This window comes from Etheostoma spectabile, chromosome 13 (genome assembly GCF_008692095.1).
Source record: "Etheostoma spectabile isolate EspeVRDwgs_2016 chromosome 13, UIUC_Espe_1.0, whole genome shotgun sequence".
Taxonomy (NCBI): Eukaryota; Metazoa; Chordata; class Actinopteri; order Perciformes; family Percidae; genus Etheostoma; species Etheostoma spectabile.
In genome coordinates, this window is record NC_045745.1 from 24,577,388 (window position 1) to 24,590,278 (window position 12,891).

Consider the following 12,891-nt stretch of genomic DNA (forward strand, 5'->3'; position numbering starts at 1 on the left):
TGTGTGTGTGTGTGTGTGTGTGTGTGTGTGTTTGTAGATCCGTGCAATGCAGGGCTGTGCCCTGTGTATATTTGAGCAAGAGAAAAGTCAGAGCATCCTCAGCCAGAAGGGACTCTGTAAACTACTGCATTTGCTGAAATTCCTCAGGATCATGATGCAGGCATTTCAGCAACATGAGCACCTGTGCTGGCAAATATATAATGGTATAATAATACAACTAATATGGTTGTGTCCAGTATTTGCTTTTTGTCTGATTTTTGAAGAACAAATTGAGTTGTCAAAGTGTGAGACAGGACAAGAGGAAAATTTAAAATGAAGTGAGACATTCTACTGTATTTGATTTTTTATTGTAGAACTAACATGTTTCTCTTTTTCTTTCTAACGTTTTCCAGGTTCATTACACATCTACACCATCTGCCGTTACCTGATGACCATGAATTGTAGTGCGGAGGTACTAAGAGATAGATAAATGTGAATAGATGATAAATGGGGCTTTTAGTACTGTATTTATTGTTGCAACTTGGCAACTGATTAGTCTTCCAAAGAGCCTTTCAAAAGAATGTTTTTACCATGGCTGAAATGGATAAGGGTGAGAAATTGTGTGTGCCAGACATGCTGCAAATGTTTGATAACGAGGCCTTGGCAGATTTGGAAAAACCCTAACTAACTGGTTAATGTGGTTAATCAGTCAGTTTTAACACGGTGTTTGTTTCCATGTGCTAATTATTTGAGTTTTTAGTGATTCACTCTCTTCTGCACATTGGTTGGTGTACTTAACCTCCCTCTGGTGTGTTGTGATGCAACTCTTAAAACTCAATGGTACTTTTACCTAAAGAAAATAATGTGATGACAACCAGACATTTGTGTGAAGTATATTGTAGATATAATTCTTGTGTGTTATGATTCTTTATACCACCATGTATGATCCTGTCCAGGCACTGGAGTACCTTCTGTGGGCAAGCATCAGTTTAGAGTTGTCCATTCCTCTGATGACTGCTAAGTGTTTGCCATGGATTGTCACACTCTACTGTGCTGTCTGCCACTGTTACTATAACAACCATGCTGCTTTGCAGGCAGAGGTAAAAGACACACATCATCTGTATCCAGACACCAACAATCACACAATATTAACAGACTATTCACAGGCTGATATAATAAGTTATTATTTAACAAAATGTAATCTACATATCAAAATCACATAGAAAAGGTACATACAATTGTTTTTAAAACAAGTTTGAAAGTCATATTGCCCATCTGTGGGTTGTTTGTGTGTCTTGAAATGCTTTCAGGAATTTGCCAGGAGAGCCCTTGGAAAAATCAATGAGCTAGCAAAGCTGGAGGAGCAGAATAAAGTTCCTGCCACTAGAGAGACTCAGAGAGCTTACAAAGAAGCCTCTATCAAGGCAGGAGACTCATCTTAACAAAATATACTTTTAATATTGTGACAAAATGTTAGAATGTAGCCACCACTGTGTGTATGAATACAGACACATACAAATTGTTTTCTTGTGACTTTCTATGTCCAAGTTGTTTGTGTTTTTTTCTTTTACAATGTTGGCATTGTAAATGGCTTGTCTTTAGTTTATCAAAGAAATGGGAATTCACATCTCTTTTTTTTCTAGCTAGCTGCCATGATTTTCAAGCGTGCAGTGTTTGAGGCCAGAAGGAGACACAAACCCATTTTCAGAATCAAAACCAAAAGCACCTTGAAGGACATACCTAATGTAATATGATCCACTTTACTGTCATATGATCATAGTCAGTGTTAAATCTCATCTTTAAGCACCCTTACCTGCCTGCATCTACTGTAGGCGCCGTGGCCTCGTACTACAACAGAGCACATGCTAATGGGCCTGTTTGACAGCAGTGCAGCGCAGTTCTTGGGAATCTTGGAAGCACTTTGGGACAGCACCAGATGCCCGCTGCAGACAAGGATGCCAGATGATCCAGAGCTGCAGGAGGTAATCCTAGAACTCCTGTCAGCTGGCATCAGTATATTATCTGGTTAGTACAAGAAACAACAGAAAAAACATTATGCAGTGATTACAGTAAGTTCACAATTAAGAGGAAACCTACAGGTGCTGCAAAATGTTTCAAATGCTTACATTTTAATTGGGTGTTCAAGGTGATGAATGCTCACTGTGTGTATTGAATGATGTTTTTTTATTTTCCTGGTTGTGAAGGCAACACAACTACTAGTAAGTCTCTTGTGAGTCCTAGTACACTGACACAAACATCCACGCTAATGGAGTTAGCCGTTACAGGTTAGTCACTGTTTTCTTTGTTTTGTTTTTCTCACTTTACAATCAACATTTACAGCACTTTATCACATGTTGCAAGGTGTTTGTTTTGTGCAGTGCATTGGAAATCATGTTATGTAATGTTATCTCTTGTGTTGCTAGGAGAAAACAAAGTGCCCATTATGTCTGCGATGAGGTTTATTAAGATGTTGTTTCAGTACAAGCAGCCAGATGCTTTCACTGAACTTGCCAGAGATATACTGCAGGTTTTGTCTGTGAGTAGCACACACGCATCTCATTATTCACAAAGGGGAATACACTCCATTTCTATTAGTTGTCACTTGTGTATTCCTGTGTTTTCCATTAGAGTTTAATGTGTTCTGTGTCTCTAAATGATCTTGAGTGTCTCTCTCTGTGTCAGGGTGTGGAGGGTCAGTCATTCAGGAGGGCAGAGCTGGAGGTTGCATTACTTGACAGTTTCAATAGTCTGCTGTCTTCCCGGAGGAGATATCCTAGAGAGGACAACATAGTTGATGGTAGCAAACATAAAATTGTGCCACTTATGGACTTGCTTAGATAATTTAAACTTCTAAACCTTTATGTAGATAAATGGCTTACTAGAAACTGTTCACAAAGGATTCTTAGAAAGCCATTTATTGCTGTTGCCTAGACTACATTAATCCTTGAACAACCTGCTTCTTTTTCTTTATTCCTTGTGTTGAACAAGCTGCTGTCAAATTATGAGTATCTTAACCGTGTTACTTCTTGTCAAATATTAGCTGACACACTTTAAGATTTAATGTTCATAACCTAGCATTCAGATTAGATACTAATAACGTGTTCAACATCAGGCCTTAGTTACTTGATCACAAATATAAATTACTGATTTCAGTTATTCCTGAATTATATTGTGAATATGTTGTTTGATGATTCCAACAGACAGACACAAGTCTTCATTCTCAATGAGTGATGAGTTCATTGGCCTGGTAGACACCCTGCACAAGTCTGTTTGTGGTTCTGCTCCTGTAAGTGGCTATGCAATGTGTGGGTTTGCTTTACACTAGTTAGGCTTTACTTTTGAGTTACTTTTACCTAAAATAATCACAAAAGTATGATGTAAATTGTGAATTTCACCAAGGGATCAACAAAGTCTTTATCCAATTTAATACGTCATAATTCATTTATTCATAATATTTTGTAATATTAATCTGAATCTGCAAAGTAATTTAAGATATAAAATGAAAAGGAAATGTTTTGTGGTGTTGGTGACCATTGCTTCATTTTGGGTTAAAATGCTTAGTAACGCATGCTACTGAGATTGTATTGGTATAATATTAGTGAAGCTTTATTAGTAATGTGTTTATTACTAGGTTACAGCAAAAAGCAATACATTACTGTACTTGCATTACTTTTGTAACGCATTACTCTCAACACTAATACTGTATGTATTTGTGTTTGTGTAGGAGGTGCAGCCAGATGGAGATCTAGTTTTGAATGTTTTGTTATTTCTTTGGGGTAAAGTGAAGCTGGGTATCCAGAGGGATCAGCTGCATAACCTAGAGTTTACACACTACCTTGAGAAGGTAGATAATTATGACAAGGTATGTATTTAAAAAGGGAAGCATTACTGGAACTGTTGACTGTCATGTTGATAGGAGCAAAGTATAACATTGCTACTTTCATCCTCTACACAGCATAGATTTCTTTTTTGGAGTTTAAAACTGAGTGAACTGTAAAATTAATTTAGACACAATAAAACACCCATTAACTCAGATTTGCCTAAAGTGTTTACAGTGTGTTTAATGTAAATGTCCTACTTATTTCTTTTCATGCATTCATGTGTATGTAACATGTTTGCAGTGGCTGTGGTGTCTGTCTATGCTGTGTGAAGTGGCCTTTGCCTGTGACCTGGCAACTGTTGACTGCATAATGACAGTGGAAATGATCCACACATTGGCTATACTGCTAGAGAGTACAGCTGAACAAAGTAATCAGTATCCAAGTGAGTTCTAGTTCTACCATTTGCCGTGTTTCAGTTAGTAGGACAGCTGAAATCATGCATCTTTTGTACTTAATCTTTTGTCGTTTTATAGAATATCACTGTGGTATTTTATTGGTCACTCAGACACACTCATGTCATGTTCACATAGTCAGACAATATTATTATTCTCATGTCTTATGTCTAGGAGCTCTTGACGCATTCTGTAAGGGTGTGAAACCACGCTATTTCTCTCTTCTTGAGGTATGTGAATGGGTTGACTGTCTATGCATGGCATCAAATGATAGTTCTGTATATTACAATTATTTATTATTCTATAAAGTGTAACCATGTAATGACAAAGCAAATCACACATCACTCAAATGTGCTATTTTCTGTCTCAGTTTTTTCATAAATAAAGCACAGAAAATGCATCATCCAATCTGTGTTTGTGTGCTTGCAGAATTCAAGTACAGAGCTGCTTCAGAAGGTGTGTGAGGTGGTGGAAAGTGGTCTTGAAGCTCTGGAAAAGGGTGTAGCTACACTGCTGCCCCAAGATTACTCAGCAATCATTGACCCTGCCTTCATACAGGTAGGGTGTCAACCTGTCCAGCACTCAGTCTGACAATTATTCATTTTACAACTTTCTTAGCTAGGTGTTGCCTTGAGTTAGGAACACTTTATTGTAAGAGAGCACCATGTAAAAAAATGCTGTGGGTTAGTGTTTCTAAAACCTGTTTTCCTCTTATTCGGATAGAAATTTCGTCTCCTCCCTCCCTTGACTCCCACCATATCTTCTCTGACATCATCAGAAGAGAGCAATGTAGAAGATGGAACAAGTGAAAAGGAAAAAGAAGCAGAGGAATCTAAGGCAGAACTAGATAGTAAAGCCTTTCCACACACTCAGTCCACACGTGTGTTCCTGCTGGCCACAGACCTTCATCTAGAGCTAGACATCATCCACCACAGGGCTTCCCTCAAGTTACTGCAGCTGAATGCAGGTCAGACTCACTGCCACACTGACAATTTTAACTCACAGGTGATTTTGAGTTTGTTCTCAAGTTTACATTGATTGATGGCATATCCCCAACCCAGCGCTTGCTGATTTGGTAACAGAAGTTCACATTTTTGTCAGTAATTTATGGTTGATGGTAAATATTACCAAACAATATTGATTTCAAAATGAAATTTCTGCCAATAAATCATGTCTAATTGTAGACACAAATAATAGGTCTAATTATAGTCTTTTTGGTTGTGTCTAGTCGCAGAGTCGGAACTGTTGGATCGGATTAACAAGAACAAGGTGTCCAAAGCTCTTTTCCTGATCCAGAAAGCCTCGATGGCGTACAACAACATGGGGCCAAATAACAGCAACAAAACCAAGAGTCTACTAGAGGTTACACATTCACAAACCTTCACACTTACAGTCAACTGTAAAAATGGGATATTGTGTAAAAATACGATATTTTGATGCATGCATCACAGTGATATAACATGGTCTTAACTAATGAATACTATTTTGTTTCTTAAGCCATAATAAACAGTGAGGACAGCTAGTTGTCAAGTGTTTTTAACTTTTAGAGGCCTCAATGGCACATGTAATTTCTGTACATACTGTATAGGTAGAAAAACTCAGATGTAGCCATTTTTACTGATGACTGGTGATTTAGGTGACATTTCATGAAGTGTACAGTAATAAATATTCAACTGGTTTGCACGTGTGCTCTTGCCAGGAGGCCTCCACCTTGATTGAGAAAGCAGGGATGGAAGAGAGAAAACTGTTTATGTCCACCATCCTTAAGACTCCAGCTGAAAACAAAGATAAAGGGATAAAGGAGAAAGAAGAAAACCCTCCACCTCCTCCCATCCTGCTCTCACGCACCAACCACTCCTTAACCTTTGCTCCAGCACCTTATAACTTAGAGGGACAAGTAAGATTTTAATTTACTATTCTAACAAGTAGCAAATTATCCTACACAACTTCTACACTTTTTTATCTTTCTTTGTTTTTTTGTGTGTTTCTTTCCAGGTTTGCTGGTACCAGCTCTGTGGCCGTGCAGCCGATAGCATTAACCAAAAAGTCCGCCTTGGAGACTGCACCCTGCCAGGAACTGGAAATATGGTACAATTTATCTCTGTCACAGAAGAGTCAGGTCTAGTGTAATACATTTTAAATTTTTTTAATTTTTACTTGTATGATCTTGTGTGGGCCCATTGTATTAGGTCTGACTTTGTATGTTTTCCAGGTATCAGCAGTATCTGATGAGTGCGTGCTGAGGGTGGAGGGGCTGGAGCCCAACCAGAAGTATGTGTTTGCTGTAGCAGCCTACAACAGCCAGGGCAAGCTACTGGGCAACACCATAGGAGGGTCAACATTCCCACTTCTGGCATCCCTGCCAATACCACTGCTCTCCACGTGGGCTCACTTGGCACAGGTACACTACACACAAGTGAAAGCTAATAGATACTTGGCACTAGTTTGTCACCTCACAACTCTCATCACTTGCTGGGTCCAGGTGCTTTTCCTGGTGATAGAAAACCCTGGGGAAGAATAGCAGGGTATTGGTTCAACACTTTCACCCTCACACATATGTACACCTTGCCTTAACTGGGTGTAGGGGGAGAGCCTTTATGCATTATAATGATTAATACTGACTCACACTGCTGTTGCTCATTGCTGGGCTTCTGGCCCGTGCCAAACTGATGGATATGTTAACACTGTTCCCCACAAAGCCACAGACAAAGCAGGGTTATGGTTGTAGCATTTTTCACTCCTTCCTTAGGTGGCATTTCAAACAGAGCAGTATGCCGTAGCAAAGAGAGCCTGCAGAGAACTGTGGATCCACTATACTTACCCTGACCCCAGGTCCCACAGCACTCAGGAAAGACTCACTATCACAGGGTAAGGAGGGAAACACATCCACACAGTTCAAGTCAAGGAATCTGTATTTCGTTGCTTTTTGCAAATCTCTTTTTGCTCTATCCCCATTCGCATTGCTGAAGGCTACATGTCCAGACCCTGCAACGCTCGTCTCCTTACCTGTGTCGGTTGTTCCTCGCTTCCGTCTTCATTGAGACGGAGATCAACATTCAGCAGGGATTGCTCCATTGTGACTCATTCAGTGACAATGGACCATTTATCTGGGAACAGGTAAAACAATCCGGATAGAGAAGTGTGCATGAACGGTGATAATGTGTATTCCACTTGGAATGACTCACATAAACAGTGTGTTGGATAGTTGTCATTATTAGTGTGCAAGTATGTCTCTTTTTTGCTTGTATTAACACAGATTATTTATATAAATGAAACATAAATACATAATATTTGCATGTGTTTGAATGCAGGAGGCCAGGCTGGCAGAGTGTAAGCGAATGCTGGTGGCCACGGACCTGGCAATGTGGTTGAATGATGGTAGCGCTGCCGTGCAAGCTGTAGTTACATGTTATGGCCTCCTGGCCCCTTTAATCTTCCATCAGATCTTTTGTGATCCTGTTGTACAGGTGTGCAATACCTCATCCATTTCAGTTTAAACATTTTGTCATACAATTGACAACTGTACTTTGTCAACAATGTAAAATAATACAAACTGTAAGCAATTCATAACTGTGTGTATGGTCACTATGCCTGTGTTCTGATGTGCAGGTGTTAAAAAAATGCTTGATAGTTTTGGAGGAGAATTCAGGTCTTCTCAAACAAAAATGGACTGGAAACACATCAGAGTCATTAATGCACATGATAGCCTGCATCACCTACTACCTGTCCAAGGTGTGTCTGCATGTGTTTATGTGCTGTTTAAACAGTTTATCTGCATGCACACAATACACAACAATAAACAATGCTCTTGAAAACGTGTATTTGAGTTGCATGCTAAAACTTAGCATTAACGCTTAACTTGCCTTCATTGTGGAGCAACGTACCTATCTTTTCAAGATTTGTAGTAGTGTCACATTTATAATAATTTAATGCAAAAATGACTTCAATAGAAATCAACAATTTTTTTTTTTTAATTTTATTGTAATTTTACTACCATCTTTTATAGAACATAATATGCACATATGATTGTACCATATATATACTTTTTATGTTGTGGTGATTGTTACCACTCATCCACAGTGACTTACAATTTATTTATCATTCATCCTTCCTGACCAGGCATTACGTGTCCTCAGGGAGCATCAGATGGCTTCTGTAGTGGTGGACTGTGGTCGCAGCCTGCTCCAAGAAGTCTATGATGCCCAGCTGCAGATCAGTAGACTTACCAATAAAGCTGTAGGTGTAAGAAACAAGGGAGTGTTCCCAGAGTGTAAATGTGTGTTTATCTGATGAGCAGGTGGCATGACATCTTTGGCTACAGTGTATGAATGTGTGTGAATGGTGAATGGTTCCTGTACTATGTAAAAGCATAGTCGTTAAGACTAGAAAAGTGCTATATTAATAAAGTCCATTAACTCATAGAGTGACTTAAGATCATAAAATGAAATAAATATGATTACCCAATGTATCTTCACTCTTTTTACAAATGACTGCCATATTTTACTGATGTTTTAATATTAGATAATTTCAAAAATACACAGAATGTAGAATATGTTGCTCTTCTGTTCGTGTGTGTGTGTGTGTGTGTGTGTGTGTGGTCTAAGGCACATCATGCATCAACAATCAAGGGTGAAATAAAGATAGGCCTTCAGCTGAAGGCACTGCATTGGAAGAACAAGAAAAGAATCACATCTGAAGAAGCTCTCACTACGGACAATGGTAACACATAGAAACAAACACACACACACATGCTTGGCAACAAAATATTACACACTTGATGAAGTTGACAGAAAATAAAAAAAAACATGAAACTAACACTGGCATGTAACATTTTTGGGAAGACTAAAACTAGAATTTAAAATATTTCATTATATTTTTGTTGAGTCTCAGCTGGTTAACTTTGTGATTGTTCTGTGAACAATTAATACACTTTGTCAAGCACAATAGATGATATTGCAGTTGCACATATGTCTAAATAGTATTTTCTCTTAAACTCCATCTTATATACAATTGTTTTTTTCTGTAGAGACTGCACGCCCACTGACTGGCTGTGAGGATCCCACCATAATGTATGATCTGATCTCCAACAGCACATTAAAGGATGCCTATCAAGATGGTGAGTGGCACACACATACTTTTTCAATGAGTAATCAGTTTTGTTCATTGACACTTGTGTTTGTGTGTTTTTATAGTGATGAAGCACAGACGCAAGGTATATTTTATTGAGGGTGCGGCACTTCTTATCCAGAGAACCATGGAAGAAGGCCACCCAGACCTTGTGTTAAAGTGGGGACAAAGCATGTTTGAATTTCTTTCCAGGTATGCTTTGACTATTCACCTCTTTGCTGATTTAAAAAAATATTTAGTAAAATAAAGATTTCAGCTTTAATTTCATAATCGTTGTATCCTTTCAAAGTCAAATACTGTTATAGTCAAAACATCAAACAATGCATTACTGTCGAGCTTCTTACGTATGGTTCATACTGTACTGTATTACAGATAGTAGCTGTTTTGTCTAGCTAATTAAAGCTTGATAGTATGTTGAATGGTTCTCTCTTTGTCAGGCGTGACGAGGTGATGGGACTGTCCACAAAATGTTTGGAGGGAAACAGTCAGAGTCAAAGAAGAAGTAGTGCTCAGGCTCCGAAAGGAAATGAACCACCACAGGTAAGAATAATATACACACAAATAAAAAAGGATGCATATCCATTTCTCTCCTCTATAACAACAGACACATGCATGCAGATACACAAGGACGTACAATATTCTGAACATCTGTGCTAAGAGTTTTTTGCATCACCATTTATTGACAATGATCTACCAAGCAGCTGAGGTGGTGTCTCGTCTGTTTGCAGATGATGCCCCTCTGGCATCATTTGAGTCTGACCGTGTCAAGCGTAATGAGCTATAGGAATCCACATAAATATTTTTTACTGATGTAAAACAGTTTTTTTAATTTATTTTTTTAAGTTTCTGATATTGTAAAGTAGCCCCAACCTACTGTGTAGCCATATTTTCAACAAATTCCTTGTGGATTACTCTAATTGTAGTGCCTTATCTATACTGTAGACACCCATCGCAACCATACGTAAGGACAGTACATTAGGGATGTACCCTAACCCCAAATATTTTGTGCTGCTTTATGTAGAAGAACAAGAACTCACCTTCACTTGATGATACAAGAAAGAAACTAAAACAGAAAATGCCCCCCAGCATGCTTCAGAGAGTGAGAACTAACAGGTACAATATTTAAATGTGTGTTGTGTTCATCTGGTTGTGCGTAATTATATGTGTGGGTCCACATAACCACACATCCATGTATGTGTAGGGAAATGCAGGTTGTGGAGAACCTGCTAACCAAAATGTCGTCTGTGGTGCAACGTTACAAGAAGCAACTTCAGCTGAGGAACATGTGCTGTGAGGAGAGAGTGTGGAAGTCTCACCTCAACTACAGCATGGCTCAAGCCCATTTAGCGCTGCTTTACCAGGGGCTGGACCAGCTGCATGGAGGAGCCCCGCAGCACAGGTTTACTCACAAGACACCAGCTTCCTTACTTCACCTTTTCTGTGTTTTTCTGTGAACTAATGATCGGTTATATCAGTTACATTACTAGCCCAAGGGTTTGGGCCGTACTGTTTCTAAAAGGCCCTGAACAGCATCGCATAATTTTGTGGGAGACATTTAGTCTTAAATAATATTGCATACACATATATATATAAAATATGTATATGTATTGCGTGTGCATGACTATAATATTTATGTTCTGTATGTACTTTGTTTCAGTTACTGGCAGTTAAATCCCTTGTGTTTCTCCCTGGCCTACTCTGGTATCCTAGTATGGAGGAACTCACAGCCACAGCAGTCTTCTAAATATGAGGCTGTCCCTGAGAGAGACTCCTCTCACTCAGGGCTTAGGGAGTATGTGGCTGCAGACCAAAAGAGGAGCAAAACTGAGGGTGGGGAACACTCTGAAAAATTAAAAGAAAAAGTCACCTGGTCAGTGTTTCATCACTTTTTTCTTCCTGCAGTCAAAATGGAGGAATCTGTCACAGAGGAGAGTTGTGAGGAGGGAGAGGACTCCTCTCAAATTGTGGAACCGCAGATGGAGACACACAGACATACTGCTGTGATGCTGCTGAACTCACTTGACAAAGTTGCTTTACATCTCCGAAGGGCCATGGTACTGCACACATACACACTCACACATGCAAATGCTGACATTACATATGATGATACAGTATAAAACTAGGTATTGTATTTTTTGTATCTATTTTTTATATTTCCAGGTGTTGGCCCATCGTGGCAGCCACTGGACCACTCTTCAATGTGTGTGTCAGACTGTGTGGGACCAGAGTTGCAGAATCAATATTCTAGTACAGAGAGCTGCTCAGCTTAAACCTCCCTCCCCGATTATAGCAGACCAGCTGCACACCACCTTCACACCACTACTGGTGCTGGCTACTGACCTAATAATGGACATGCTGAACAGACTCGGAGTAAGTACTATACAGATATATATACACATTCAGCTGCTAGTCCAAAAAAAAAAATCCCTCACATAATTAGCCTTTTTATAAAGTATAAAAAACAAGCAAAGGTATAATGAAATCAATAGTGGTAACCATTGTCACTGCAGTCTGCATCTTTTAATCTGAACAAAAACACATTACAGCTACAAAGTCCTCTTTGTGACTTTCATCTTTATCTCTCATTGTCATCTTTTTCCCTACTAGCTGTGGAGTTTGTATGATAGCGACTTGACTGAGGAGGAACTAGAGTCCAGTCTCCACTTCTCAGCCCCAATGGATAACAGCACCCAGGTGGACCTGCGTTGGGTCCGCACCCTGGTGTTGCACACTCTGGAGTGTCTCCATGATAGTGGCAAATGGGAGAAACTGGCCCACTTTGCCATACTTTTCAACTCATACACACGGTGAGTAAGGGCTGTTTGCTGTTTTTCCTTCTACTCGTTAATGTTCCCTGTGCCACTGGCTGCAATACAACCCCAAAGCATGATTGATCCACCCCCATGTTTAACAGTTGGACAGAGGTTATTTTCATTAAATTCTGTGCCCTTTCTTCTCCAAACGTACCTTTGCTCATTCTGGCCAAAAAGTTATATTTTAACCTCATCGGTCCACAGAACTTGTTTCCACAATCCATCAGGCTTGTCTATATGTTCATTTGCAAACTTCAAACACTAGTTTTTGTGGTGAGGACGTAGAGGTTTTCTTCCATGAAGACCATATTTGTACAAGTATCTCTTTATAGTGGAATGGTGTGCCACAACTACAGTGTGTGCCCGGTCTTTCTGGATGGATCGTGCAGTCAAACGTGGGTTTGGACTTGCTTTTCTCACAATCTTGCGAGCTGTTCTGTCTGATATTTTTCTTGGTCTTCCAGATCTTGCTTTAGCTTACACTGTTCCTGATGACTGCCATTTCTTAGTTACATTCCAAACAGAGGATTTTAGCATCTGAAAACGCTTTGCTATCTTCTTATAGCCTTCTCCTGCTTTGTCAACTATTTTCAGTTTCAGTTTAACTGCTTAGAAGAACCCATGGTGCTGATTGTTGGGCCAAGGTCGGATGAGTCTGGGCATTTAAAACCCTAAGATTGACATCACCTGGTCTTTCCA

The 12,891-nt window shown here is 39.4% G+C and overlaps 2 protein-coding genes across 7 annotated transcripts in view; both read left to right on the forward strand.

Moving 5' to 3' along the window:
* Positions 1-12,891, forward strand: part of mia (MIA SH3 domain containing) — a 22,141-nt gene that overhangs the window by 7,102 nt on the left and 2,148 nt on the right. The gene's annotated exons all lie outside the window — the stretch shown is intronic.
* Positions 1-12,891, forward strand: part of cfap54 (cilia and flagella associated 54) — a 25,088-nt gene that overhangs the window by 2,071 nt on the left and 10,126 nt on the right. For 4 of the 6 annotated variants that reach the window (XM_032532764.1, XM_032532759.1, XM_032532760.1 and 1 more), the window contains 34 exons: positions 38-203; positions 393-451; positions 936-1,079; positions 1,290-1,403; positions 1,623-1,724; positions 1,812-2,004; positions 2,184-2,264; positions 2,403-2,515; positions 2,662-2,776; positions 3,180-3,265; positions 3,704-3,841; positions 4,101-4,242; positions 4,427-4,482; positions 4,682-4,810; positions 4,976-5,219; positions 5,481-5,614; positions 5,952-6,149; positions 6,248-6,340; positions 6,465-6,653; positions 7,002-7,120; positions 7,222-7,369; positions 7,564-7,719; positions 7,862-7,984; positions 8,372-8,494; positions 8,851-8,971; positions 9,279-9,368; positions 9,445-9,571; positions 9,817-9,919; positions 10,401-10,492; positions 10,581-10,778; positions 11,037-11,209; positions 11,282-11,433; positions 11,540-11,749; positions 11,987-12,186. In XM_032532764.1, the coding sequence (XP_032388655.1) occupies positions 38-203; positions 393-451; positions 936-1,079; positions 1,290-1,403; positions 1,623-1,724; positions 1,812-2,004; positions 2,184-2,264; positions 2,403-2,515; positions 2,662-2,776; positions 3,180-3,265; positions 3,704-3,841; positions 4,101-4,242; positions 4,427-4,482; positions 4,682-4,810; positions 4,976-5,219; positions 5,481-5,614; positions 5,952-6,149; positions 6,248-6,340; positions 6,465-6,653; positions 7,002-7,120; positions 7,222-7,369; positions 7,564-7,719; positions 7,862-7,984; positions 8,372-8,494; positions 8,851-8,971; positions 9,279-9,368; positions 9,445-9,571; positions 9,817-9,919; positions 10,401-10,492; positions 10,581-10,778; positions 11,037-11,209; positions 11,282-11,433; positions 11,540-11,749; positions 11,987-12,186 (4,631 nt within the window). The remainder of the gene's footprint in view (positions 1-37; positions 204-392; positions 452-935; positions 1,080-1,289; positions 1,404-1,622; positions 1,725-1,811; positions 2,005-2,183; positions 2,265-2,402; positions 2,516-2,661; positions 2,777-3,179; positions 3,266-3,703; positions 3,842-4,100; positions 4,243-4,426; positions 4,483-4,681; positions 4,811-4,975; positions 5,220-5,480; positions 5,615-5,951; positions 6,150-6,247; positions 6,341-6,464; positions 6,654-7,001; positions 7,121-7,221; positions 7,370-7,563; positions 7,720-7,861; positions 7,985-8,371; positions 8,495-8,850; positions 8,972-9,278; positions 9,369-9,444; positions 9,572-9,816; positions 9,920-10,400; positions 10,493-10,580; positions 10,779-11,036; positions 11,210-11,281; positions 11,434-11,539; positions 11,750-11,986; positions 12,187-12,891) is intronic. The other 2 variants (XM_032532761.1, XM_032532762.1) reach the window with 2 other exon arrangements.